General features: G+C 50.8%; 2 protein-coding genes across 3 annotated transcripts in view; one reads left to right on the top strand and one right to left on the bottom strand.

Annotated features, from left to right (window-relative positions):
- LOC101798288 (RNA 5'-monophosphate methyltransferase) overlaps positions 1-25,100 on the top strand; it is a 47,324-nt gene extending 22,224 nt beyond the window's left edge. Inside the window, exons 4-8 of the transcript XR_011806096.1 lie at positions 6,830-7,008; positions 8,101-8,322; positions 11,819-11,942; positions 21,599-21,744; positions 23,323-25,100. The gene's annotated coding sequence lies outside the window, so the exon portion shown is untranslated. The remainder of the gene's footprint in view (positions 1-6,829; positions 7,009-8,100; positions 8,323-11,818; positions 11,943-21,598; positions 21,745-23,322) is intronic.
- On the bottom strand, positions 90-16,285 carry LOC101797392 (keratin, type II cytoskeletal 80). Of its 2 annotated transcripts, none has more exons than XM_021279303.4 (9): positions 15,319-16,285; positions 11,613-11,827; positions 6,313-6,373; positions 5,221-5,316; positions 2,910-3,074; positions 2,299-2,424; positions 1,982-2,202; positions 1,589-1,644; positions 90-1,501 (listed from the first exon to the last, which is right to left on the bottom strand). In XM_021279303.4, the coding sequence occupies exons 1-9, from the start codon at positions 15,637-15,639 to the stop codon at positions 1,296-1,298; spliced, it is 1,467 nt and encodes a 488-aa protein (XP_021134978.1). In that variant the 5' UTR covers positions 15,640-16,285; the 3' UTR covers positions 90-1,295. The 2 variants fall into 2 exon arrangements, with proteins under 2 accessions (XP_021134978.1, XP_021134980.1); XM_021279305.4 differs by having other exon boundaries at positions 90-1,498; positions 15,319-16,284.
- Positions 25,101-27,284: the final 2,184 nt, after the last annotated feature.

Here is a 27,284-nt window from a genome sequence, read left to right as displayed (position 1 = left end):
GGTCCTCAGCCCTGGCCCGCCGGCAACTGGGGAAGGAATTGCCATTTCAGGTGGGTTGAGGTAAGAAGTTCAGAGCAAACCAGCAATGCGAGGCTTTCCACGTGTCACTCAGTACTTTATTATAACAGCCATAACCCCGGAGAGCAGGTGTTCTGGTTACAGAGATGCTGCAGTAGCTGTCTACCCTACAGAAACATGGAAATGCTGTGATGCACACAGTGGAATTACACCAAGAGACTATTAACACCTCCTGTGAACTCAAAATCCGTGAACTCGAGTTGGGCTGCGTGGCAGTGGCTGAGGTCAGAGCCTGGCCTCAGGAAGGAGAATACTGCAGGGCACCGTCCGTGGTAGTTTGTGCAAGAGGGACCCAGAAATGCCTGTGCTGAGGCCAGGACTGCAGCTGGCATCTGCAGAGCTGGCTCCAGGAGCTCTGGTGCAGTGTGGCTGCTGTGCATTAGCTGGTGTCAGCTGGGTAAGGTAAAAGCCACTCCAGAAGTTCAATAAATACAACGACAAGTCCTGCTTGTTTTACTTACACGGGAGCCAGAGAAAAGCCCATTTCTAGGACCTAGCACCACTGCACGCGGAGTCTGGGGTGCCTGTAGGTGAGACCGGTGGAGGTGCTCTCTGTTAGGAAGGTGATCAGAAGTGTGAGGAGTTTTAGTTTTGGTGGCATGGAAAGAATGGGGGGCCACCCAAAAGGCAGTAGAATTGGTTAAATACTGTGAAGTAGGCAAGGATTCCCGAGTGCAGCCAGCCTGGTTGTCACCAGCCATGCAAATGCAGATGTTGTGAATTCACCTGGCTCAGGCTGACTGCATCTCTCCGCCAGCTCCCTGTGGAAAGCTCGGCGCTGCCTTCCACATCAGTGAACACCTCTCAGGCACACACAGAGCAGGGAGAATGATTTTGTAATACTGGTAAAATGGCTGGGCTGGCGGCTAGTGTGTTAAAAGCTTGTGCGATAATACTTTCCCCTCCTGCCAAGTTTCCTATAGATAGACCTCAAAGGCTATGAATACAAATCCTCTCGGGAAGCAGACCTAGAGAGGGAGAAGATGTCAGTATGGGTATCAGAGTAGGAGAGGCTCTAAAAGCCTGGGCTGGTTTCTGCTTGTAACTGGTAGCAGAGATGTTAACTGGGATGTTGCAAAGACGAAAGAGACAGCCTGCAGTGGGTTTTCATCCTTCATCCCTTGGACGCTGGCTTGAGTTCAGGAGAAAGTACTCGGGCCTCGTTTGGCTGCAGATGCCAACGAGTCTTGTGGTTGTGCTGTGGAGCTCCGTTTCTCCTAGGAGCATTCTTCAGAGGACAGGGAGCTGAACTTTGGCCGGGCACCACAGATGGAAGCATCTGCTTCAGGTGTTGCTGAGCCGCTGCTGAGGCTTCGAGAGGGCAGGGTCTTTGTGCTGCCTCCGTTCAGCTTCATCTCCCCGTTGGTGCTGCCTGTTCCTCTTGCAAACAGCTTGGAGTTCCTTAAGGTGCTGGCAGAAACTGCTGGGAGAGGGAATATGAGAGGGGGCAAGCTTAGAAGTGTTTGACTTACATTCTGCTTCACCAAGCTGTACAAAGAAAACCACTTACGGTGCTTCGGTCTGGAGTGCACGGCGCTGATGACGGTGGGGATTGGAGACTCCATGCTGTGGGCATAAGGAGAGAGCGTGAAGGTGGGTGTTAGCACCTGCAATTCCAGAGGGAGGGAGCTGGGCTGTGTGGGTAGAGCCAAGGGCAGGGTAGGGTTGTGGAGGCTAACTCAATAGCATCTGGGCCAAGCATCATCTAGAGGAGTGCTGGTGCCTTCCGAGAGCTTACGGAAAACTGCAGAGCAAGAAGCAGGGCTGAACTGTATGGGGGCAGCTGGGGTTTGCTCTTTTTTCATCAAACCTACACCAGACTCAAAGCTTGGGATGTCTGCTTTCTCCCTAGGTGTTCGTGTGCCTCTCTCCCACTGTCCAAGCACAAAGAAGCCCAGCTCACCTGCTTTCCTCCCCTTCCACGAGCTTCCTGTAAGTGAGGATCTCCAAGTCCAGGGCCAGCTTGATGTTCATCAGCTCCTGGTACTCCTTCACCAGGTGAGCCATATCCTCCTTGCTCTTTTGGAGGGCCTCTTCTAGCTTGACCAGTTTGGCTTTGGCGTCCTTGAGGGCCGTCTCCCCATGCTCTCCTGCTTCTTTGATATTCTCCTCTAAGTACAGGCACTGGTGTTGCAAAGGGAAGGAAGGTGGTGGAGGCGTTAGGTGTGCTGTAGTTTCAGACCTGCAGATTAGAGCTTTGTCACCCACCCCAGGACACACCTGGCTCTTCTGGGACACGATGCAGGACCTCAGCTTCTGGATTTGGATGTTTAGGTCTGCAATCTCCCGTCGGCTGTCAAGGAGGTGACCTCCATAGGTGGCTGACTGGGTGTTGCCTTCGTTCAGCTGCAGGGGAGATGGAAGAGTGGGTTATTTGTTCTTCCTCCGCTGTAGCAAAGGAATCTGGGAGGATTCTCACTGCCCCTGGGGAGAAACACCTAACTGGGGAAAAATACCAGGGGTGTGGAAGGATTTAGGGCTCATTCTCATATTGTCTTCTGGCTGTAGCTGCGCCAGGCACAGAGCACCCTGTTGTTGTTAACCATGTTCTTGCTCCCTCTGTTTGGAGGGGGCACCAGTGGAAGATCATTTGCTGCATCTTAGGTGGGCCGCGTTGCCACTGGGAGATGTCTTTGCCTTTCTCCACTGACGGTGTGGAGAGTCTTGGGCAATGAAACTCAGCTCCTAATTTACACATGTGAATTAGGAGGAGCTGATCTGGGTTAGTGCTCTGTCCCTCCACATCTTGCTGATTCCTGTAGTTTCTAGGCTGATCTCCCTTCTTCTTTCCCTGCCTCTCCCCAGTATCAATCAGATAAGGAGACAAATACCTTTCTCCTGGTAAGTGTTTCAGCCTCCTCCCAGCTCCGAAGAGCCAGGGCTTCGTACTGAGCCCTTACTTCTTCCACAATTCTGCTCAGATCGAGCTTGCATGTGTTGTCAATTCCCAGAACAACAGAGATGTCCTTAATTTCTGTCAGCAGCTCCTCGAGTTCCTGAATGGCAAAGAGAGAACAGGACTGAGATATCAAGTAGTCAACAAAGCTACTTGCTGTAAGAGAATACAGCAAGTGTTCTCTAATAAGAGAAGGGAAAAAGAGGCCCCTTCTCTGAACACCTCTATCAGCGGCAGACCTGTTTTGCTCCCCAGAGCTGCTCTCATGTGCTGGAGAAACTCATGCCAGCCCTGGGGAGTCAGAAACAGGCACACAAGCTGTGGTATCACTGACTGGGGTATTTGCTCTGGATGGCTGACTCTGTCACAGTTCTACGGAAAAGAATTCAAACGATGTATGCAGACTCCCCTCAGTGAACCTAAAAAGGATCCTTAATCCATGCCTGTAAACTGCGCTCCTGGGTGGTTTGTGTGCAGACAAGACAGGGCTTGCTGCCTCGCTGCCAAGCAGATGGCGTGCACCTTCACTTGGCAGCTCCCCCCAGCCTCGGTCTGCTCCTGCAAGGGTTCCCTCTTATCAGCATCTCTGTAGCTTCTTATTTACACCAGCGTGAAAGAGACCTGGTACATCTCTCCCCATCTCTTAGCTTTCATCTTGATGTTTTTGTTCTGCCCTTTTGTGCAGCAGCCTCTAATCTCTTAGAGGAGCATCTGTATACCTTGTTTGCCTTGTCTGCCTCTGACTGGGGAAACAAAGGGTGCCCTGATGTGGAGATTCATGAATAATGGAGCAGTACCCCACCACTTGTACAGGAAACAGGATTATCAGTGCATTTTTTTCCTTACTGTTGTTCAGTCTTTGAGCTTCTTTGTTAATCTTTGAGCACTTTAATGGCTATATGAGAAGATGCATGTGTATTGCAAGGACTTGAGCATCCTCTGCCAACAAAAAAACGAAACCCAAACCAAACAAAAACCCACCCCCAAAGTAGAGATTTATTAATGAGGATCAAGGCTGGGGATTTCTTCTGATTCATGCTAACATACTGTGAGCAAAGATGTCAAGCAGTTACCCACCCACGTTTACCTCTCTGCTGGGTGCATGTGCCTGTACATTGATGTCAGTCGGAGCAACAGGCATGGGCGAGAAAATGACTAACCAGAAAACCAGCCGTGGAGAGGAGCAAGCAGAGAGAGGTGGAGGGTAATTTCTGTGCATAAAGGGGGAGTTGTAAAAGAAATATAGACTGCTGCTGAGGGCAACAGTGTGGGACCTAGGAGAAAGCAGCTCAAAAGGAAGGCAGCAGCCTCCCGGGTGGGGTGTTGAACGTGGATTCAGAGCAGGATCTGATTTCTGACTACCCCTGTAATTGCCTTGCAACAGGAGTAATTTTAGAGAAGTAAGGCCTCACGGCTGGATGCAGGCAGGCTGTGAGTTTTGATGTATTTCTGTCATTATGCAGGGCATTCTGCTTCTCTGTGCCTCAGTTTCCCCACAAAGGGTAATGGCATTCCTCTGTCAAGCATTTTAATTGTTTGTATTGGTGGAATTCAGACAAATCATTAGTATTCCCCAAACACTGCTGAGCCTGCTCGGTAGCATTTTACAGGCTCTGAGTAAGTGCCTGAAATCACATCAGCGTTTGAGCAGATGCAGGCACACTGCGCCCTTTGGGTTTGTTCAAAGGCCTGCAGACGCTGCATCCTTCCCCCGTGGTGAAATCACATCCGACTGCGTACTCCTTCCAGTGGGAACGGAGCACGTTGGGTTGGGTTACGACAGCATTCAGCACCTCTCCCAGGTTCACAGTGGCTTGTCCTGTTTTGCTGTGAGCCTTTCCTCTGCATCCGAAGAAAATAACACTCGGCTTGCTCAGCACCTGCCCCAGGTCTGGAGGCAAACTCTGGCAGCAGGGGTTAGGAGCTGAGGCTAAACACAGCCAGCGGGGGGTTAGGTGGGGGGTTGGGACTGATGGAGGGCTGCTGCTCCAGGAGCTGTGGGGCAGAAGGAACGTCCTGATCAAACTTCTTATGGAGCTGGCTCCCTTAAGGGAAGGGGATTAGCTGATAGATGCTGCTTTATGCCCTTTATCTAGTAGCTGGCTGCAACTCTACCAGGCAAGCGCTCATTTTGGTGCAAACTGGGAACAATGACCTCTCTGTATTGGGAATGTCCTCAAAAAGACTGCTTTTTTTCACAGAAGCTTGCACATGTGCCAGGGCTGCTCTCTCGATTGCGTTTTTACCTGTTCGTAGATGGTTTTCTTCAAATTCATCAGCTCCTGAAGCCCGTTGAGTTTTACCTCCAGCTCAGTTCTGTGCAAGGTACTCGCGTCTAAATCCTGCAGGAGATGGAAAGTGTATTAATGAATAGTTTGTTTGAAGTGAATTAATGAATAGTTTGTCTTTGGGCCGTAGTAAGAAGTCTTTTGTGTTGCCCCCATGCCCCCAGCAAGTGTTGCTTGCTGTTTATTGCCTGGTGCTTGTGAAATTGCTCTCATGCTCTACAAGCAGGGAGGCTTTTTGTGGAGACTTCAGCTCTGCAGGTTTTGTTTTTTTTTTTTGTTCTGTTTTTTTGTTTTTTTGGGTGAGAGCTTTGGTAGAAGTTTCAAATAGGTAGGGTGGAGAAGGAAGCAGGCAGGGCTGGTCCGTACCCACTCATCTTTTGTTCACCACAAAAAGCAGGGGTTATTGAAAACTGATGCTGTCCACAGAAGTTGCCAGAACTGCCCTTACTGGCTGATGACTGTGTCAGGGAAAACATGCAATTAGCCATAATGATAATTTGCGGAGAACATTTCCTCTGTCTAATAATATCCTGCATTCCTGCACCTTGGATTTTTTTTTTAATGTAAAGACTGCACACAAAGCCTTCCATTTGCACTGATATTCAAATGCAGCTACCTCTGGGACGGGATGTTTAAGCAGGGTGTGGCCACGCAACAGGTAGCAAAAGCAAACACTTTTATCAATTTCCAGCTTTTTCCAACCTGTGCTGTCATTCTGTGAGGGAACGTGCCAGGGAGCAGAGGTGTTGTCTCGGAGGGTCTGGGGTACAGAGCTCTCCAGGCCAGGTCTGGCCAGGGCAATCGCGGTGTGGCTGGACACAGGCTCAGGCTGACCCCCAGGTGCTTCTGCCAAGAGCCACGGGGCTCTTCTGTAACCACAAGCAGCCCAGACTTGCTTATACTTCTATTGAAATTGTGACCATGTTCACCACTCCACTGTCTTCTTCAAGACCTTATTACCCTGTCAAACCTCAGTGGAACAAGGGCTTTTATGCTCCTGGCTGGCTGGTGTAGAGACCATGTAGATGAAAAGCTCCCCATGCCACTGACCTTTTTGAGCTCCATGAAGGTGTATTCCATGCCACTACAGAGGCGAATTTCATCCTCGTATCTAAAGAGAGTGGAAAAAAGTTGTCAGAAATTGCACATGAGTCTCTGGGTTGCTTAACATTGTCTTGCTGGCCCCCCAGACATTAACATCCAGGCTTTCTGCTTTTACTATGATATTCCACCTACTCGACGTCCTCTGCCCCTAAATAACAGCAGGAGAGAAACCTCTTAGGAATGGGCATCTGGACAAGAGAGAGGGTAACAAGCTGCTACATGCCAGCTACTCTAGATTAACACCATTAGCACTTTTAGACAGAAAAAAAAACCAAAAACTAAGAGGAGGTAACTTTAACTCTGATTTAATTTGAGGGCTAAGCAACCTCAGGTTACCTCACATTTGCCACAGAGAGCAGGCACTGCAAAGTGAGGTGTGGTGAGCTGTTCTCTGTGAAAGCCAGTTGCATGCCCAAAGAGTCCCAGATGTTTACCCTAAGCCTTTCTCTTCTGTTTCTTTCAGGTATCCTCAGCATTTAGTCTTCAGAACCTGAGAGGCTTCTCAAGGGAGAAAGCTTTGCTTGTGTAAAATCGAGAAAACGGGACTGGCATCAGAACTTATCTTAAGTGTAAGCATGATTAGTGAAGAAACAGAAGACCTGGCAAAGCAATTCATGGAAAACAGTGCCCACAGACCAGAAGGTAACAAAAACCGTACGGGACAGGGTGGAGTCCTAATGGCTAAATATCCAGCAAGGGAACCAACCCTTCAGGTGTTTAAAAACAGGTTTGATATGGCAGGACCAGGATGGCAAAGACTTAGTCTGGGGCAAACGCATTTCCTGAAGGCTGGCACCAGGCACGAGAGGCTAGTTTAGGGAACACACCAGTCCTCGTTGGCTCTTGTGGCAAGTGTGTGGCTTGCCCCGATGCTGCTGAGAGCAGCAATCTAAGCAGGAAACCACAGGGTCTCTTTTGGGCCTGATCTGTGACCAGCAGTGGGTTGTTTGTTTGCCATGCATGAGTCCAGAAGCATTCTGTGATGGGTGTCTGGTATCTCCCGCTGTGCTGCAGGACACACTAGGGGTGTGTTGGCTATTCTGCTGAGAGCGGAGCAGGCCGTGCTCCCAGGGAGGCCCTGGCTTCCCTGCGCTTCCAGGACACCTCAGGCTCCTCTTGCCCTAATGTGCTCATAGCGTTTCCAGGCTGGGAATTAAACCTTTGAGTGCTACTTGCAGATGTCACCAAATTGGAGGGCTAAGATCTTTGCAAATGAGGTAAAATGGTATTTCCTAACAGAGGAGTGATAATAAAATCAGGAATGACAGCCATATTCTGTTGTTTGACGGTCGGGTGCATCATCACTCTGGCTACAAGCTCTGCTCTGCTGCTGAACAAACTTTTACCAGAAAGAGGAAAAAGCATTGGGAATGCAGCACAGGGGACTGCTTTGCAGGGCAAGGGGGCGAGTCGTGCCTGGGAGCTGACCTGGAATATTGAAAACAGTTCCCTGGAGCCATTGCTTCCTCCACAGAGGAGATAGCGAGGGCACAGGAGGGATCTGATTGTCGCAGGCTCTACAGTTGGGCACTTCTAAGGCTCCCCTTTTGTATCCCCATGGTGTTAAACTCACCCTTTCCTTGCCTGCTTTTATAGGGCCAGGCAGCGTGGCTAACAAGATTTACCTGTCTGGTTTTTCTGCTCTTCAGCTGGAATGTTAGCCATGCTGCCAGTAACTATGTACCGAGCTTAATTACAGCCTGCCACTCTTCCTTCATCCTCATGGCATCTCAGCCCAATCCCAGTCTGTCCCAGCCTGCTGAAGCAGCTTCGCACATTGCCGGGCGCTGACATAATCCTGCGTGTGGAACAAACAACGCTCCTGCCTGAAAGGGAGCAGGCCAAGCAAGCCAAACATGCTCACCACACGGCTCCGGAGGGACGTGGCGGCCGGGAGGTGACTCACATGGGGATGGAGCCTTCCACAAACACATTACAGCATTTATCTCCTTAAAGGTAATCCTCAAGCAATCATGCATTAAGGCACAAATCCATCCTATCTCACTTCATGCACTTAAGCCGCACTTGAGACAGGCGTCTGGTCGCCTTGGGCTCCTTCCATAATCAGTGAAGCAAAATCAGAGCTGAACTGCATTTCAGGCAGGCTACGTTCCTCTCTGGACACACCTCCAAGACTACCTTAGGGTGAAGATACAGTGGTGGGATAGATCTGAGCCTGGTGGCATGGAATTAAGTCAGTCGCTCTTGTGGAGCAAGGAAAGGGGGGAGGGAGCCACTGAAAACCAGCTGCAGAGGCAGAGGTACATTGGCTGACCAATCTCCAGGGGGAAGGCTTGATTGTCACAATACCTGGGTCTCAGTAATGGCCCCTCCAAAGGCTGGCAACCCCATATTTTCCTGCAGTGTTCTCCTAGTCCCACCCCAGAGTTGCTCGGCACATGCAAAAATTCCCTGCCTTCTCATTCAAATGGCTCTTTGCATGTGCAAATCACGCGTGGGGAGCTGAAGCAAAAGCTTCACTCCTGGGCAGTCCTACTCGAATATGTTTTGGTATTTGATTTTTAGCTTGATTTCCTAAAGAAGCAGGGTTTGAGACCCTGTGTCAGCCTTCGATTTATTCTGTTGTCCCTTCTCCATCCCCTCACTTTGGAACAGTGACAACGGAGAATTGATGCTGGTCAACGTTACCCTAAGGAAGCTGGAGAAGGTGAAAACGTCCCAGCTAGCTAAGTTTCCTGTGTGTCTTTTGGAAAGCAATCCCTTAACAGAAAAGACAGACAAATCAAGGCCTTCCCGAGGAGCACTGACAGGCAGATTCACTTAGGATCTCTTGGGCAGCAGCCTGCCTGGGCACCACTGCGTGCATGGCTTTCTGGAGTGCCACAGCAGGGACGAGCAGATGCCCAATTAAAATTGCTAGTGGAGTTACTACCTTCTGCTTCCCCAAAAATATTTCCCTTGGGAAAAGAAACCTCTGCAAGAGCTGGAAGCCTCCAAAATTTGCATGGTTTAAGTAGACCATTCGCTCCAGAAAAACAACTGGGCTGAGGCAGTTGTCTTGCAGGATTCAACAGAGCCAGTGTGGGTTAGGACGGGGTTGGATTGCTGCCTGGAGAAAGCTCAGCAGAAGCAGCACTTCTCTCCCCGTGAATCACCAGTGGCCGGGAGCAGCTCAGCGGATTGTCACTGTCGCAGAAATCCACCGGCGCTGGCTTCGGGGGTTAGCAGCACCCAATGACAGGGTGGGTTTTGCTTACTTGCTGCTTAGGCCACCCTGGCAGGGCTTGTGCCTTGCAGCTCACAAATAGAAAGCGGAGTGGGAGGGCTCTGTAAGTGAAGGAAGAGCGCTCGGAGGAGCAGTGTCATTTCCGAAGGCTATTTTCCTGTGGCTGTGTAGTCCCACAAAGCGGGAACTTTTCCCAAGACCAATAGTTGTACCATAAACTGCTCATAAACTGGTGCCCAGTGTGGATTCCCTGCTGTCTGATCCCGTGCAGGTTTACACGCTATGTCCTTACCCCCTGTGTGCGTTGGGTTGGGAGGTGGTCCTGTTCCTCTAGCTGGTCGTGGGCTTTGAATTTCTAGCAGTAAAGCATATCTGTCTTGTCTACCCGTTTGTCCAACTAGGTTGAAACTGTCCAAGATCAGAAATTAGGAGGGAAACACACAGCCAGCCAGTTTGCCTAAGCACCTTTATCCCTAAGAAACTGGGCTGAGAAATAAATGCAGACATTCATTTAAATTCATAAAAATAAATTGCCAGACATGGGCAATTAATGAGGTAATTACTGAGAACAAATGAGGGTACAAGCTGTGAGAGCAGATACGTGTGACTGATCTGATGTTTCTCTACCAGCCTGACCGTTTTCCCATCTGGGTTTTCCTGACTGTCGCAGAATAAAACAAGGAGTATCTCTTGTAACAGCATGGCCACAGAGCCATTGCTTCCCAGGGGATGTACAGGGAGGAACAAGTGCCCCAGAGAGGTCTTGAGGTCTTATTCCCTTTCCTAAAACATTTAAATGGCACAATCCCTCTTATGGCTTGAATCCAAGTTCAGGCTGGCTACCTGTCAGCAAAGCAAGCAGCAGCGATTCCAAGTCTGTTAGTGAAACCAGCATCCAAATGAATTACGGGCACCCACCACGAGGAACTCGGGGATCTGTAGGCATCTGTACATAAGTGCATCAGTTCTGGAAAGATGCTCAGCATCATGATTTCAGCATAAGGTCAAGAGCCAATCTCTCAGCTCCTCTTCCTGCTCTGCCACCAGCTCGCCCCATGCAGCTGCTGTCTCCCCGTTACCCCGTCCGTAAAGCGGAGGTATCAGTCCTTCCCCTAATTTGCAGACACGTTGAGCAGCTGGTTTAATCAAGGTCTGCAGGGAGCTTTAAGATCCTTGGGCTAAACTCTGGAGAAGGGCACTGTTATTATTTATGCATCGCTTTGTTCATCAGGAACAGGTTTGGGCTATTATTACAGCGATGTCTATCAGTGCCAGCGGAGGGGTGGGCCCTTAGCATTGTTGTTCTGTTTTGACAGTGCCCACAGGTGGGTCGTCGCTACAAATCAGCACGGAAGGCTCCAGAGAGCTTGTGTAGGCAGCTGGGTGTAACTGTAAGGGAAAGTATCTAATTGTGGATTCATCTGTGCGGTATGTAAATGACACCGATAATAAGGAGAGCATTGTCTTCTTAAATGAGCCACGGAGCATCTCCAATCTTCTTATCAGAAGATCTTGAAGCTCTTGACAAAAGCAGCGATAAGTGCTCAGCAGCTGGCCCTCTCTTAAACTTCCAGCTGCCTTCCTATTTTCTGTCCAGAGGTTTTCTGGGTAAGAATTTGACTCCTTGGTCAAAGCAGAATTTTGCTTTAAATTTTGTGGGGAGAATAGGGAAAAGAGGGGGTGTTTGTTAATGCTAAGTAGCCTAGTCCATAAAACAGTTTGGGGAGGAAGTTTTGGTTTGTGATAACAGCGTGGAGAATAAATAATTCTTTGTTATATTGGCTGTCATTCCTGGTAATATTGTTCCCCAGAGATGTACTCTGGTCTGAGGCCTTTCTCAGATGCCCTGATGATTTGCTTTCTATGGGTTACTTCCATCTCTAGTTAGGAAGAGACTGGGAAGCTAACCTCTCAAATGCACAGTTCTATTTATTCCTCAGAATAACTGGCTGGCTGTGCTAAATCAGTGCCACGCTACTCCTTGTCCACGCAGCTTAACCTGTACCTTGCAAACCCATTCCCCCTTGCACATCCAAGGATATACCAGGATTATACCTACTTGCTTCGAAAGTTATCCATGGTGCTCAGGACCTTTGTCAGCTCCAACTCGAGATTTTCCTGCTCATAGTTGAGTGCCTTCATCTCTTGATTCATTTTGCTCATGTACTGATCGTAGATGGCCTTCATGTCCGATTCGGAGTGGGAGTTGTCTTGGTCCTTCAGGAAATTCCACCGTGTCGTCAGGATCTTGTTCTGTTGCTCTAGGCACTGGACCTGCCGAAGAAATTTCAGAGCCTTCAGCAACACCAACAGCTGATAGCAAAACTGACCGGGTGCCTCTGGTCTGGAGACCTCTGGCGTAGCTGCTGGACCTAGCTGAGATCTCCAGGTGAGAAGGAGAAACCCCCTAAAGAACAGGCCTGGGACATGCAGAGGTTTTACACGTTACGTGCTGCTTAATTTCTTGATAGGTCATGCTCACATCAAAGTGAAAGAGCATCTCTCATTAAGTCGCTGAAAAATAACAATTGTTCAGTGCTAGTCCCCTTTACCTCTGAAAGTACGAAATAAAATCTGAAAATCCACTACTGATCATGCATAGATGTGTTGTATAATGGGATTCTGATTTTACTGCCTCAGAGTGGCACAAACTCAAAACATCAGAAAAGATAACTCCTTTCAGATCTGTAGGATTACACCACGGCAAAGCCTGAGTGGTGAATCAGAGTCCTGGGTTGTATTGCAAAGCAGCACGGACAAGAACTATGGGAACTCTAGAGAGTGAGTGAATAATTAGGCTCCATGTGAGGTCTCTGTGTGCCTGTCTGCTTGAGAGAGGATACATTGCATTCTCATCCACCCACTATTCAAATCTGTCACTCTTCTTTCCTAATACTCACAATCTGGACAGTAATGCTCAGTGTTCATCTTCAAAGCTCTTGACTAGCTTTAATTAATTATTTAATTGTTACTTCTCTGTCGCATTGCTCTGTGAACAAAACCAAACTCCTTCAGTTGCATTTTGGCTGGTGATTTCTGAGCTGTCGGTTGCCTCCAGAAACCTTCTGTCATGGAGATGATGCAATGCTGAGATAAGTGCATCTGCGCTGCAAAGAAGCAGCTTCAGCGATGCCTTGCGCGGCGAGAGCAGTGGAGCGCAGGAGGCTGTGTAACTTCTTGTGGCCACAAGCAGCATCAGTGAATTGAAGAGGCAGTTCCCTGCTGCTGAGCACTTCACAGATGCACACGGTGAGAGACAGCATCTTTCCCAAAGAGCTGCTTATCTGAGCAGAGAGAGAAGCGGGAGCATAGTGCAGCCAAACAAAGCAGTTCTCAGATGTTTGCAGTCTGTTATTAGCAGAAGGGGTAGGAGCTTTAAGATCTGCCAGGTCTCGCTGTTAGAGACCTAATCCTTTTTTTCCTGATAACATAGTACATGTCTGTAGACATCAAGTCGGTCGTCCAGTCTGGTGACTGTCTGCTCTGTCCTGGCTCTAAACCAGTGTCACATTCTGTGTGCATGCGTGAGGCTGCGTACCTGCAGGGTGATGCTGTGGTGGAGCCAGAAAGGGGCATTACAGGTGGCATGAGGAAGTGGCCTCCGGGGCTACCTGTCAACAATTGGGCCATTTGTTCTCTCCATCTGAGGCATCTTAGGGAGTGCAATAGGGCATCCCTCAGAAGACTGTGGTCAGCAGGGCTGGGATCAACCTGCGGGACTGGCTGTGGAGAACAACTTCTCATTTTAAGGCAGCTTCCCCATTTGCTACTAGAATAGTAAATGGTTGCATTGGCTGCTGTCTCTCACTGACCCTCACATCAAGTCTCAGTTCCTGACCTTGCTCCTAATGGTTTGTTGCTCTTTTTCCCCCTTAACTTCTCAGTTTCTTTCCTGTTCTCAAGCCATACCCATCCGCTGGGCTGAACTGCTTTCATCTTGGCTTCTCATACAGCATCCTTTCCTGCAAAGTCGTTTAACGTGAGCTTTGCAGCAGAATAATCACCCAAATCTGGCCTCATATCCTGGGAAGACCATGACTGAACACAGAAGTGACCAAAGCGTAGTCCTTGGAGGCCTCTGCACCTGAGCTGCTCGGGGTAAAGGCAGGGCCTCAAACAGGGACGTAGTTCCTCGGCTGTTCGTTGTCTTTTACCTGGACATATCTGGAGCAAATGGAAAGGAAATACTAGCAGATCTGGAACAGCCTGCTGGAAGCCCATCAGCAGCAAGCTCCTAAAGTTATTGTTGTCAATTATCTGAGGAATTAGCCGCTCAGGCTTGAGACCATCTGAATTCCCGATTAAAAAGACAAGTTCTCTGTGACAAGGAAGTGTCATTACTTTCTTCTGGAATGAGAGCCTGAGGCAGATGGTTGAAGTTTACCACTTACGTGCCACTTGAAGCTGCAGCCTTCAAAGCTAAATGCAGAAGCTGCAAGTGCTGAAGACAAAGCCGCCTAACTAAGGTGGAGTATTTGTATCTTCTGTCCATCGGGCCCGTGCTTATCAGCAGGCCACCAGCTTGGGCTTATCGTGAAATCTGGAGCCTCTGTCACTTCTTCCATCTCTGTTTGCACGGAACAGGCTGGTGCCTGTGGTCTGGCTTACGTACGTATTGTCACTGTGTGGTCTTGCCCCATCTCCCCTGCTCCTATCCTTTCTCCTGTGGTCTGGTTTCTGAGCAGGGCTGGCTGTATGTGCACGCATCCCTCTTGTTCTGGATAGTCAGAGGACCAGGCCAGCAGCACATGCAACAAAACCTATCCAGGTGATTTCCAAAGCAGTTGTTTTCCAGCTTTGCATTGCCAAAATCAGTGCTTAGAAAAGCACAGACGCGGAGGCTGCCTTGCTCCTCCATGCAGGGTCAGCCCCCTGGCACCACCACCCGCCTGTTTGCACATGTGGGTGTGGTGGGTACACAACTATTCGGTTGGGATAGATGCTATGGGAGATGGTCCCCCCGCCCTTCTCCTTCCCAGTGTGAACTCAGGTCCTCTTAGAGGTAGACTTAAAGAAAATAATAATAAATAAATAAAATCCCAAGCTGTAGTAGCTTGGCATTGAGAGCCTGTATTGTAGACTGCAGTGAAGCAATCCTCCTAGGAGATTACCATCTGTTTACAGAGCACCAGGGCTTTGCAGAAACCTGCCTCGGCTGGATGAGTTGTTTTCCTTTGAGAAAATCTTCTGCCTTCTCATGGATCTTAAGAGATGAAAGCGACACTTTCTTGGCTGAGCGTGCAACCCCTCACGGTAAAAACCACAGAGGAGGGAGGTGTTGGGGGGGTCTCCCTTGCCCGCTCTGCACCTCCAGGGGTGAATTTCCAGCTGTCTTTCAGCAGCCAGAGAAGAATTGGAGCGGCCACCTCAGGCAGCGTCACTGCTCGTGGGTGTTTGTCCACCACAGGAGCCCAAGGCCTGCCCTGTCCGGCACCGTGCCTCCACCACCCTGCTGTGCTCAGGGAGGGCCAGGTCCCTGACGGCAGAGGTCACCCAGGGGGTGACAGGCACAGCGAAGGAGACACACAGGCCACCCGCTGCTGCTGACCACAGATGTGGCCCAGCTTTACCTAGGGATGATGCTAGCCCTTGTCAAAAGAGATAGCACCGAAGGAATAACTAATTGGGTAATTAGCCTGATATTCAGAGCCTGGCAGTGGTTAGCTGAAGGCCTCCAGAAGTCCCCTGCCAGACTGGTTAGCGTTCGCTTCCCTGCCACCATCCTCATCCCCACACTGTGCCGTGTCCTCAGCAGCTCGCCTTACCTTCTCGATTAGGGTCACAAACTGGTTGTTGAGCAGCTTGATGTCCTCCGTCTCCTGCTGCCGCATGGCTTGGAAGTCGGTGTCGATATCAAGGTGCACGGGAGCCAGGAGCCTCCCATCGATGGAGAAGTAAGAGGAGCTCTGGTATCCGCCATCTCCGTGGAGGCTGAGGGAGCTGTAGCCATTGCTGGCCACGCCGTTGGGGCTGCAACGGCCCAGGCGATCTGGGGACGTGCTGGCTGCTTTTCCTCTGCTCATCTTCCCTGACACCTCCCAGGAGGAGAGGGAGCCACTAGTGAAGGCTTTGCAAGGGTTAGTCATGCTCAGCTTGTGGCTCTGCAGCTCTAGGGGAGGAGAAGGGAGGGAAGGGAGAGAAAAAAAAAAAAAAAGAGATGAAGTTTTCTTGCTGCTGCTGCCTCAAAGGGAAGGAGAGTAGTGGCACGCTGAGGAGCTTGGTCGGCTAATTCCTGTCTCCTCAGCTCGTGGGTTGGCTAATAAATTACAAGCACCTGTTCTCCTATGTTCATTAAACGGAGGAGGGTGTAACCGTTGATGTAATCCAGATCAACCTGTTGGCTTCTCTTTTTTTTTTTTTTTTTCCTCCTCTCTCTGTACCCTCCTTTCTTCAGGAGCTTGTTTGTGTGGTGAGGGCATAGGCACTCGCAGCAAAAACAAATCACTCACAGGTAATTCGCCGGGCCCCAAGCGGCTGCTTTCCTCATCCTTAAATGGTGAAGAAAGCAGCCAAAGGAGCTGGGCTGCTGCAGGCTCGGGGAGGACGGCTCCGAGCCTGGCTGCTGCCGTCGTGCTTGGCGCACGGAGCCCAGGTTCAGCCCATGGCTGGTCTCCAGCCAAAGGGATTGTGATTTTTTTGGGAGTGGGGAGTGTTTGGCTGAGGAAATCGTAAAGCAGGAGTCAGAATTTGCTCAGGGTAGGAGTTTGGAAACGTGTCTCAAGCTCGTCATAATTACACTTGCTCATGGTCTTCCGTTGACCACACAGGTGCATCACGCAAGCCTCTGATGGTCTGAGTGCTTGAGGGATGTTAGGTCTGGTCTGGAGACCCCTTGGGTGGGCCAAGAGTCCTTGGGGTCATTTGGTCAGCTGGCCTGGCAGCAACAGGGGCCTTCAGAACCACCAGGCTGGGTCTCAGAAGTGCCCATGTCCCTCTTTGACACCTGCCTTTCCCCTCCCCGAAAGCTGTGTAAAAGCTAACTTTGGGAGACACCAAAAACCACTGTCTTTTAATAAATTCTAGCCTGCTGAGGTGGCACGCCCTTAAATACTTGTTTGGACCTAGGCATAAACCAACGTTGGACACGGCTCTCTTGAAAGCTTTTTCCTGCTTTAGCTCAGTTTCTCATGTGAAAAAGCAGGACAGAAGAACACCCACTTCTGCCTCCTTAGCTTGATTAGCATCGCAGCGTTCTCAGGAAAGGGGATGGTCTTCTCTGCCCCAAATCTGCAATTTCCATTTTGTGGGAAAGTTGCTGTTTTTTACGGACTGCTTCTGCCCCACGTTGGAAGGCAAGCTGGGAATTTCTCTGCCGAATGAAGGGGGAGAAAGCTTGGGTCTGTCACAGACCTGCTCCAATAAGGAATGTGTCTCATGATAGTAGGGGTTTCTGGCTTTAAAAGAGCTTCCCAGGGAAGCTGACCCATCCTGGTGGGGTTATCCTTTTCTTCAAGTGTAGTTTCAGTGTTTTGCCAAGAGCAGCGTGCTTTCCCAACGGCACGTCCATCTCGCCTCACGTGTTTCCTGTGATAATCCATCTGAATACCGAGTCCCTCGCTCAATGGATCAGTGTCAGATTTTCCAGCTTAATCCTGATGCTTTATTTTGAGGATTAAACCAAAATATATGGTTGAGAGATGACAAAGCTCATGGCTCTCGCAAGGTGAGGTGAGATTATCTCATCGTGGGCTGCTCGTTTGTGGCTTTGTGGTTGCAGGCACATCAGTGTTGCTGATTAGCATCAGGTCACGGAGCCACGTGGCAGGTTTTTTGCTTCATCTTGTACCGAGGGCAGTTGTGATGGCTCCCTAGGAATGATCCCTCCAAGGGAAGGAGATAGAGGTGAAATTAAGCTAGTTCAATTTAATAGCAGCTGCGAGCTGTGTTCTGCACGGAGCTAGGCTGGGTGCTAGCACGATGGTGTTTTGCAATATCCCAGGGAGTGCTGCTGCAGAGAAAGCGCTGCTGGTCACTGCGTTGGCAACCACATCTCCCTGAGCATCAGTCCCCACTCCTTTCTCCTGCAAGCATCGATCCTTTGTCTCCCCATTATCTTTTCCTTGAAATGAAACTTCTAACGCTGGCTCCAGCCTGGGAGAACACCCAGTCTGGCTGAAATAGCATCGTGCAGTGCAGAATGTCAGGGTTTAAAACAAGAACAAACGTTTGTCCAGATCTAGTTGTAACATTCTGGTTTTGGAGTCCTGGTTCCTGTATAAGATCATGTACTATATCCCTTGTCCTCTCTGCTAGGTGCTGCTCAGGTGCTGGGGAGGGAGGCAGGATCACTCTGCCACGGAAAGATGCTGGAGGAAGATGGCTGAGGATTAAAGCTCCCTTTCATGCTTGGGAAAGGCAGGATGGAAAGCTATTTTCCAGGGGTAGCAATGGGACCTCTCTGCTCTGAGATGAGCAAGGTTTTTCAAAGCTCTGCCTCCTTCCAGGAGGACGGGTATAATTTGCCATAACCCTCTAAGGAAAGTGTGTGCAAGTGGTCATCTGCTGGCAGGTGATGTGAGGATATGTGGGAAGAGCTTGCAAAGAGAGGATTATCTTGCTTCCTAACCTCTCCTTTCTAGGCACCAAGCTGAAGCTCCTGTGGTCCCACCTGCTAGGCAGTGGGGGTGAGATGGGGACCCAAACTTGCCCCTTTAGGGAAGGGAGTGCTGCTGCTGCTGGGTCCTAGGGAACCTTAATTTGTGAGAGCATTACTCCTCGGCAGTGCTCCAACAGCCTGACCTGATCCTGAGATTGATGCTGCTCTTTGGTCTTTTAGGCGCACTTAAACGTGGAAACCTGTGACCCTGTTCCAGGGATGGAGAAGGGAGGGCTGCTTCACACGGTGTGCAGCCAAAGCCTCGCTGCGTGTTTCTCTCCCTTGCTGTCTTCCCTGCCCTGTGGGAGAGGCAGTGCTGAGTCAGGGTGTTTTTTTCTCTTCCTGCTGATGTTCTCGATGCTCCTCCTCAGCCAGGTATTTGGTTCAATTTGGAAATGGCTGTTCTCCAAAATCTGGCTTTGAAATTTGGTGCCAGCCGTGTTGACTGCCCAGCAAAACGAGCTGAAAAAAGGATCTGAATCTGGATGATCTTCAGAGGTCCCTTCCAACCACAACATTCTGTGATTCTGTGAACAGGAGGGGTGGAGGTGTGATGAAGATGAGGTGGAGAACATGATGAAGGGTTCAGCCACCTCCAGCCTGTGTCCTGCCCGTGTCTGTGCAGCCTGGTCTGGCTTGATCCTTCAGATGAAGGAGCTACCACCCAAAGATGCTGAGTGACCTGAGGGTCTCCCATTTTGGAGATGTTTTTGCAGCAAGGCAACGCATTGCTTCAAGCTTGCAGTGTGGTTGTTCGGTAGGTTGAGGTCTGGGGGTGGGCACGGGGCAGCTGAAGCCACCACGGGGTCACTTGTAGGTGGTTAAGCCTCTGTGCAAACAAACCTGGAGCCTTGTCACCTTTCCCTTGGTACATGGAGATTTATCCCAGCCATCTGGCAAAGCACCTTGTAGGGCTATTGGCTCAATGTATGTATGCTTAGTAAAATAATTTATCTATCGAGATTCCATAAGTAATTGCTGTTTATTAAGTATGGGTAACGTATGAAGCATGAACGGCGAATCAGCATTTGCCCCAAGGAATCAGAATGATTAAAGTTAAGCAAGACAGAGACAGGGCTAAGGGGTGCAGAGAGGCATGGAGGTAATGAGTGGGTCAGCAGGACTTGTTTAAGCCTTGTCAGGCACGCGAGGAGCGTCTGGAGTGGGAGCTGTGTGTGGCGGGGCAAGTGACACATCGCAGGGGAATGGCTGATAGCGTGGCCACAGGGAGGACAAGGCAGAGCAGCTGCAGGTTCCTGGTTCCAGAGAGCTCAGTTTGGTCCCCAAAGCTTCAGGTTTAAAACCAAAAAAGAACCAGAAGAAAGCCCCTGATTGCTTTTGTTAAATTGGCTGCTGGCTCATCCCGTGATAGCGAAGGCATTTACCTGCTCGTAGGCTGGAGACGGGTTCTGGAGACAGCCGTGGGGCTGCAGGCCAGCAGAGCTGGGTTTGTGGCGAGGGGCTTTGATCGCAGAGACGCCTTAGTTCAGCTGTTTCTCAGCCCGGCTCCACGGTGCCTGGTGGAGAAGGGAAGGTGCCGGCCTGGGCTGGAGGCACGGCCAGAGCAGCGCTGTGGCAGGAGAGCTGGGGACATGCCAGTGACCACAGGGCTGTGTGCTAATTTGGGCCCACGTGTGGTTTGCCATTGCTTTCCTTGTCTGCTGCTGCCCAGCCCTGGGGGGACGGTGCTGGGCACCGAGGGAAGCGCTGCAGCTGCCTTACCCATGCTGGATGGGGACAGCACGGCTGGGCAGGGAGCTGCACCCCAGCTCTGCGGCTTTGGGGATGTTGCTGGGGGGGCTGCCTGGGGATTGCTCTCCAGCTTTCCCCAGCTCCGCTTCATCCTTGCTTTGTCCCTCTGTTTTCTTTTTGTGTCCATCCAAACTTCTAGTGTCACATTTTCATCCTTTCGTCCTCCTTTTGTTCCTTTATGTGCCTGCCCAAACCCATCCACAGCCCCTTCCTCCTTCCAGCCTGCTGCCCCCTCCCCTCCTCTCGGATTTCTGGGTGCAACATCGAGCAGCTCAAACTGCCATCTAAATCACTTCCCCAAAACAGACGTCACTTGCAAAGAATTTATAGAAGGGCTTGGAAGGCAGGACAGGACGTGCCCACATCTGCTTCGCGCTCAGGTTTCCAACCCATCTGCTGCACTTTTGCTCATGTAGTTTCCAGGAAATGTCAAGTTTTGAAAGAAGAAGAAAAAAAAAAAAGTCAGGCTAATTAAGTGGTGGTGACATCACTCGTTTCTGCTGCGGTGCCACAGCCTCTTCCCTCCCCGCTGTGCAGAGCGGCTGGGTGATACCGTCCCTGCCTAGGGCTCTGCCCTGGGCAACTGCATCCCATCATCTCCAGAATAAAGGGATAAAGGGACATGGTTTCATCTCAGAAACCGCTGCTTTCTCTGTTGGCTGAAGGCTGTTCAGAGTCTGAATCTCTGGGTGTCCTCAGCCGTCCATCACCACCGGTCCCAGTGCCAACCAGTGGGATCTTAGAGCCCACTCTTTATTTAGAGCTGTGTCGGAGCCTGGCTCCTTTCTACTAACCTGTTCTGTTACTTTGGCAAATGGCTTTTCCTTTCTCCTTGTCCCTGCTTGTAAAAAAGGCATAAATGAGACAGAGTGTGAGGATTTACTGCTTAGTGTTTCTCAATCCACACTTGGGCAAATGACTTCATTCCTTTTAGACAGCACCCAGTATCCACCACTCCGATTACAATCTGGCTCTGTGCTCTTGTGTCACTTTTAATTAGGCATTTTGTTTCTGCATTGTGTGTCATTCTCACATGGTTTGCAGCATAAATAATGATGCATTGTGTTTCAGTGGGTACTGCGAGCCTTTAGCTCTTAATGAGGTTGCATGGATATTTATGAAGCCGTGTACCTGTTTTGCAACATGCAGGTTGCAAGGCTAAAACACACTGGGATCTCTCTGTGGAGAGAGAAAAGACCTGAAATACCAAAGTGATGCTTGGTAGGTGGGCATCTGCCTTGGGAATTGCAGAAACCTGTAATTTCGCCCCAAGGTGGGGGTTGTTGGCTACGATTGGAGCAAGCCCAGCCTGCAGCAGCTCCTCTCTTAAAATCAGCATTGCAGAAGTGAGTCCAGAAATGTAAAGGAAGCCAAAAAAAAACCCTGATGAGGTCATATGAGGCAATGTGTCTTTGGGGGTGTCTTGTCTCTCTGTGACGACTGGGGGTCCTGCTACTTGTGTCCTCAGGTGGAGGAAGTGGGAAGAGAAGAGGACGGTGTCACTGCTTGGTGAGGCAGCTTTGGTAGCACAGACTGGGAGCAAGGAGATGTGGGACCCCCAGAAGGCTGGGTGGGAGCTGCTTAAGCTGCCTTCTCCAGTGCCTCCATGCCCCTCGCTTGCAACTGCTTTGTGCCTTTTCAGAGGCCACGTGCCCAAACCATCAGGCCATAGGTCTGTATTTACCTTTTTTTTCCAGCTGCTTACGTTGACTGCATCTCAGTGTCCCTTACTTCCCACCTTGTGCCACCAACACCTTTCTGGAACGAAGGCAAAGAAGTCACCTGGCCATGCCCACACCTTCCCACAGCTCTCCTCAGGGCGCGTTGTCGTGCTGCACACTTTGTAAGTGATGCAACCCAAGGCTCCTCGGCATGGGCAGAGAGCATGGCACGGCAGCTCCTGGTCACTGCTTGCTGGGCTGCAGAGGGGCAGTTGCTGCGTGCGTGGTTTCGGTGCTGTTACCTTTGGGTCCAGCTGGCTCCTGGACCTTCCTCCTCGCAGCTCAGCGTGCGGTCGGGAGCTGCTTGCTGTCCCGACATGTCTGCAAGGGAAGCTTTGGCACCAAATGGCGTGCCCTGTAGCGTAGCTCAGCGGGTTCGTACTACGCACGCCACTCAGGCACGGGCCCAAGTCAGCACCTTGAGGCAGAGAGAGGAATCGCCCGCTCCTCTCGCTCCGGTTTGGCTTTGGAGGGCAGTTACGGGGTGGTACGGCGGGGGCTGTGTGTGCACGTGCAAAGGCCCCGTGCATCGGCACGTGCACGCGTGTGTCGGGCTCAGGCCGGTGCTAAGCCCAGGAGGAAGCCTTGTAATCCTTGTTAAATCTGGTACCTGATCTGATTCACCCTGATTTTAATTCCTGGGGTCAAATTCTACGTGACTGATTCATGCCTGGTGCATGCAGTAAACTGGGAGCTCGGTCCTGCCTTGAATGGCCCTTAAAAAGCTTTTCTATAGAAAACAGAAAAAAATAGAAAAAAGCTTTTCTATAGAAAAGCGAGGTAGAGCTCTATGCAACCCTCTCGCTGCAGCCAAAGGGCCTTGTGTGGGAACAAAGCATCCTCAGCATCATGGAGAGCTGCTCTCGGTCCTAGCGCAAGCAGGGCTGTTTTGCTGTTTCGCCTTTTCTCCCATTTCTGCCAAACCTCCCTCCTCCCTCGCTGTCCTCACGTAACGTGGAAGCCTGCCCCAGGCTGAGCTGGTGGCTGGGGGGTGGTTTTGGGGTTGGTGTCGGGAGGAGCCCAGCTGGGTGCTGGGGCTGGAGGAGGTTTCTGCGAGCAGCCGGCGTGGCCCTGGGTAGCCCCAGCTCCACGCAGCGCCGGGGATCATCCCTCCCCTCCCACATACCTGGAAAGGCTCCCTCGGGTGAGATCACCCAGCGATGACAACAATAATTAGATGTAAAATTTATTGATTATGGCAATACCTGACACAGACCTGCCACACCCTCTGCTGCCATCAGCAGCCAGGGCTTGGCTCCCCGGCAGGTCCAAGGCTGCAGTCTTGCCCTTTGCTCTTACTGTAAAACCTGATACCAGGCCCTTAGCTAGGAAAGGACGGGAGGAAAAGGGGCTTTGCAGCTTCCTTTTTGGCTTTCATTTGAAGCCATCAGGTTTGTTATATTTGGGTTAAAAGCGCTGGAAAGTTTTCATTAGACTTTTTGCTGGCCGAGGTATAAATACGGCGATAAAACACGGGGGCAGCGTGGCAGCAGGCAGCTGGGAAGTACTGGAGCTCAAATCATGGGGAGGGAAGAAAACAGAAGATGTTTTACAGTCCTGAGACAAAGCACTTACCTCCCCCTGAGAGCTGAAATGGCCCCTCTGGAGGCAAAGGTTATCATTTCATCTTCATGATTATAGCTGTAATAAAATACTCATAACGAATTAATCATTTGAATATTATTTACCTTTCTTTTCAGCCGTGACTCATCCATGGGGACATCCTACCCCTCCCTGGCCTTATCCCCTTGCCTTTGGTGACTTGTTTCTGCTCCTCAGCCTTTCACAAAACCATTTGGGCTTTTGCAGGCTGGGCTGCAACTTCCATTTTTGTGCACCGAGCGCATAAAATGCCTGCAGGTCCTCGTGGGAAACGTCCCCGCTGCGGATGGCCCCAGTGCTTGGCCAGGAGAAGCTGCCTCTGGTGGAACAAACCACCTCTGTAGCAGGAGAGCAGCCTGCACCAAATCTGCTGGGGTTTTTGCGATCTAACGTGCCGAGGATTCAAATAAATATTGACAGCCGCTCATCTGCTAAGGCGTACCTATGTGCTCAGGGAGCGGAGCGAGGCAATTTGGGTTTTATTCCTGCCTCTCCCACGGACTTCCTGTCTGCAGGACAGTTTATCTAAAACACTGCGTACGGCTCCGTGTTGTTCTTTGTTGTTTTTCTTCCTTAGGAGCCCGTATTGGGCAACAGATCTGTTTGGACAGCTTTGATTTTGCGAAAGATCTTGGAATTTGTAATTGGGGCCAGAGGCTGCAGAGCAGCTTTGTTCCCGCGTAGTCACCGGGGTGAAGATGGTTGTTTGTATTGTGGGAGCTATTAAGACACCCAGTTGTCGTCCCTAATGAGGCTGTGCCGAGGGCTGTACAAACAAGGCTGATTGAGGATGGCTGTCATGTTGGGAGCTTCGTATTTTGGGAGAAGTCAGTCCTTAATCCTTCCTGACCATGGAGACGCAGCATCAGTTGGTGTAAGCCGGCGTTGTGCCGCTGGCTCTGCCCGAGCTGTGTCAGACGAGGCAAAATTTTGATAAGAGCATTTCTTCCTGATGACTGTGCAGGACCATTTCTCTCCTTCCCTGCTCCATTCTCTTTGCTCAGGTTACGATGGCGTCAGCCTTGAACCGAGGCGTGCATCAGGCCCGCAGCCTCCTGTAGCCGTGCAGGGTACCTGTGCTCCTGGTCCCGCTCCGAACGGCATCTGTTAGTTTGCAATTGAGTTAATTAAACAGGAACAGGGGAAGATCTCACACCATGTGCAATCTCATTGCCACGGGCTGTAGCAAGCAGGGGGAACGGGGAGAAAAATCCCTCACCAGCAGCTCAACGTGCCGGTCAAGGTGCAGCCTCCATGGGAAGGGTTAAACAGCTGAGGGATGGCTGGAGGCTGAAGAAGCGTGGCCAGAGGAAGGACCACTATATAATTACCCTGTGCTTTTGTGCTGGCCAGCGTGTATTGCTTGAGATGGATGGACTCTGCTCTGCCCCAGCGTGCCCGCTCTGTGCCGTGTGTGTACCTGCAGAGGTGGGATCAGACCAGCTGCTAGCAGCTGGAACCGACCAACAGATGCACCAGGCCAGGCTCAAAATGTTGCTCTGTGTCATCCTGTGGGGACAAAACCTGGATTTTCCATTCTATTCTGAGACACCGTTTCCAGAAAAGCAGAGCCCAGCATTGGCCAGGACTGGCAGTTTCACCTTGGCTCTGAGAATTGCAGTATTTTTGTTTGTTTGTTTGTTTTCCTCAAGGCTTTAGCTGCAGGAGTGACTCTTGACTTTCATGTAAAAATTATCCATGTAATTATGATTATACATAATTATAGCTATATTTATAGTTATTCCTTCATGATTTCTTGTAATCATCAGATCTTGTAATTTGGGGGAGAGGGGAAAAAAACCAAAACTGCTTTAAATGCATGGAAAGGAGGCTGGAGAGGGGAGAAAGTCCATAGCTTGAATGCCTCCCCCGTGCGTCAGGCACGGAGAGCTTTTGCTGATGCCTTCCCAGGCAGGATCCGTGCAGGCCGCCTGCATGGGCTGGGTGTGCTTGTTTGTCCAGGAGCTCGTGGCAACGGGCAGCAGTTCCCATAGCAGCAGCCGCAGCACAGGGTGTGAGCAATCCTTGTGCAAACGGGGCAGGAGGCACACGGGGCTCGAGCCGGGGGGCCGGGGAGCCCCACTGCCGTGCCAAGCAGGTGGGAAATAAAGCGGGGAGGACTCCAGGGGCAGCAGCTCCTTTGGGGGCGCAAGGAGCTCCGCTGGCGGCTGGTTTTGTGCTGTTACCTAAAAGCCTCTGGGTTTAGACCGGTGCCTTTTGTGCATTTCAGGTAGCAGGACTGGCACGGCCCGTTCTGGGCTCGAGGAGCTGCTTCCCAGCAGTGGATTACGTGGCCAGCAGCAGGCAGCGCTCCAGGAGCAGCGAGGGGCTGAGCCCAGGGCTTCCCAGCCAGGCAGGGCGAGGAGGAGCGGGGAGGTGCAGCTCCCGGAGGGCAGGAGCTTGCTGGAAGCCTCGTTGTTAACATGGAGCTGGCTCTGTCCCCCGGGGCAAGCAGCCTCTGGCTGTTCCTGCAGGTCCCGTGGTGCCCCCCTCAGTACTGAGACTGCTCAGCCTCACTGCGGAAAGGAGAGGTGTAGCTGGCGAGTTAGGTGAGACCCATCGCAGCAGCTTCCAGCTCTGATGGAGACGTGACTTTGCAGTGTAAATGGTGCCAGTGCACGGCCTCTGCAATTTGCCGAGGGCATTGGAGCAGAGAGAGGCCCCAGGAGTGGTACAAGGTCTCCAGAAAAGCCACTTGATTATGAAGTCTGAGGATTCATTCTATCCAACAGAAGGCCAAGAGGGTGGTGACTTTAAAGGAAAATCCTACCAGGTTCAAGGGAGCTGTTCCAGGGCTTCGGAAGTGGGCAGTGGCAGAAAATTAAAGACATCAATTAAACAACCTCAAATTAGGCACAGTGCCCTGAGTTGTAGCAGGAGGGTTCCTGCTGCAGGGTAATGAACTGTACCAAGGTACCAGCCTCGGAACAAATGAATCCTTCAAATCACCAGCCGTCGCCTTTTGGAGAAGTTGCTTTCAAGGGAGCAGGCAGATGAGCTGTGGCATCACAGCGAGCTTTATCACCTGAGTGATGTGGGAAGTACAAATCTAATCCTCTGGGTTCAGTAAGCACCTTGTCTGGCCGTGGCTCGTGTTTGGGCATCTGCACATCACATACAGTGCCTGCACTTGGGGCAGTCAGAGAACAAGCTCCCTCTGGAGCAATCTCTCGATATTCCTATGAATTCCTATGAGTTGTTGATGACCCAGAGACTTTTATCACTGATGGTACTCTAGGAGCCAGCTCCTGAAAGGGGGAGCTGTGATTGCAGCGTGGGGGAAATCTTTGGCGTGGCAGCTTTATTGGCATTGCATTCGGGTGTTATCGAGAGTAACAGCCGGACAGTGTCGTTCTCTGATGGCACCATGAGTGCCTTGTCATTCTCTTCTGATACCCCAGTCATCAGACCACCAAAACACTGCTGGTCGTTAAGACACTAACTAATTTATGACTCAGTGCTGAAGCACTTTGGAGCAGTAATCACAAACCAGGACTGCGCTGTGCAAACACAAAACCTAAGGGCACTCCCTGCTCCAGAAAGCTTTCAAACCAAACACTGCAATCTAAGCACACAGCAAGAGATAGCCCACGGATATCGACTGAGGGTGAGGAAACAACAGACACCGAGCGGCGTAATAACGTGTTCTTAAAACGATCTTGCTCATTTGTAAAGACTTCTTCCTCTTCCTTTAGGATGTGGCCACATTTGATTCCCCCCACGCCCCCTCTCAGGGCTGGAATTTTAATCTCGGTACGCTTCATGAAGGATTTTCGGAGGGTTTTGTCACTTGTGCCTCTGGCCAGCTTTGTGAGCGCTGGTGCACAGCGACAGGGTGTTCCTGGCTTGGGTGTGCAGGGGCTGGCATGGAGTCACACCAAGCAGAACAGTCACAGTGTCGAAGCATTCACTTCCCCAAAAGGGTGTTTAACCGGTCCATACAGTGTCTTCCCTGTTACCCAACCAGAATCCCCAGGGGTCATTCCAATGGGCTTGGAAGCATTTACTGGTCCCTGCGGTTGTGAAAGAATGCGGCGTTGTCATGGCATCTCAGCAACAC

Source organism: Anas platyrhynchos, chromosome 34 (genome assembly GCF_047663525.1).
Source record: "Anas platyrhynchos isolate ZD024472 breed Pekin duck chromosome 34, IASCAAS_PekinDuck_T2T, whole genome shotgun sequence".
Lineage (NCBI taxonomy): Eukaryota > Metazoa > Chordata > Aves > Anseriformes > Anatidae > Anas > Anas platyrhynchos.
This window is presented reverse-complemented; position numbering and strand designations above follow the sequence as displayed.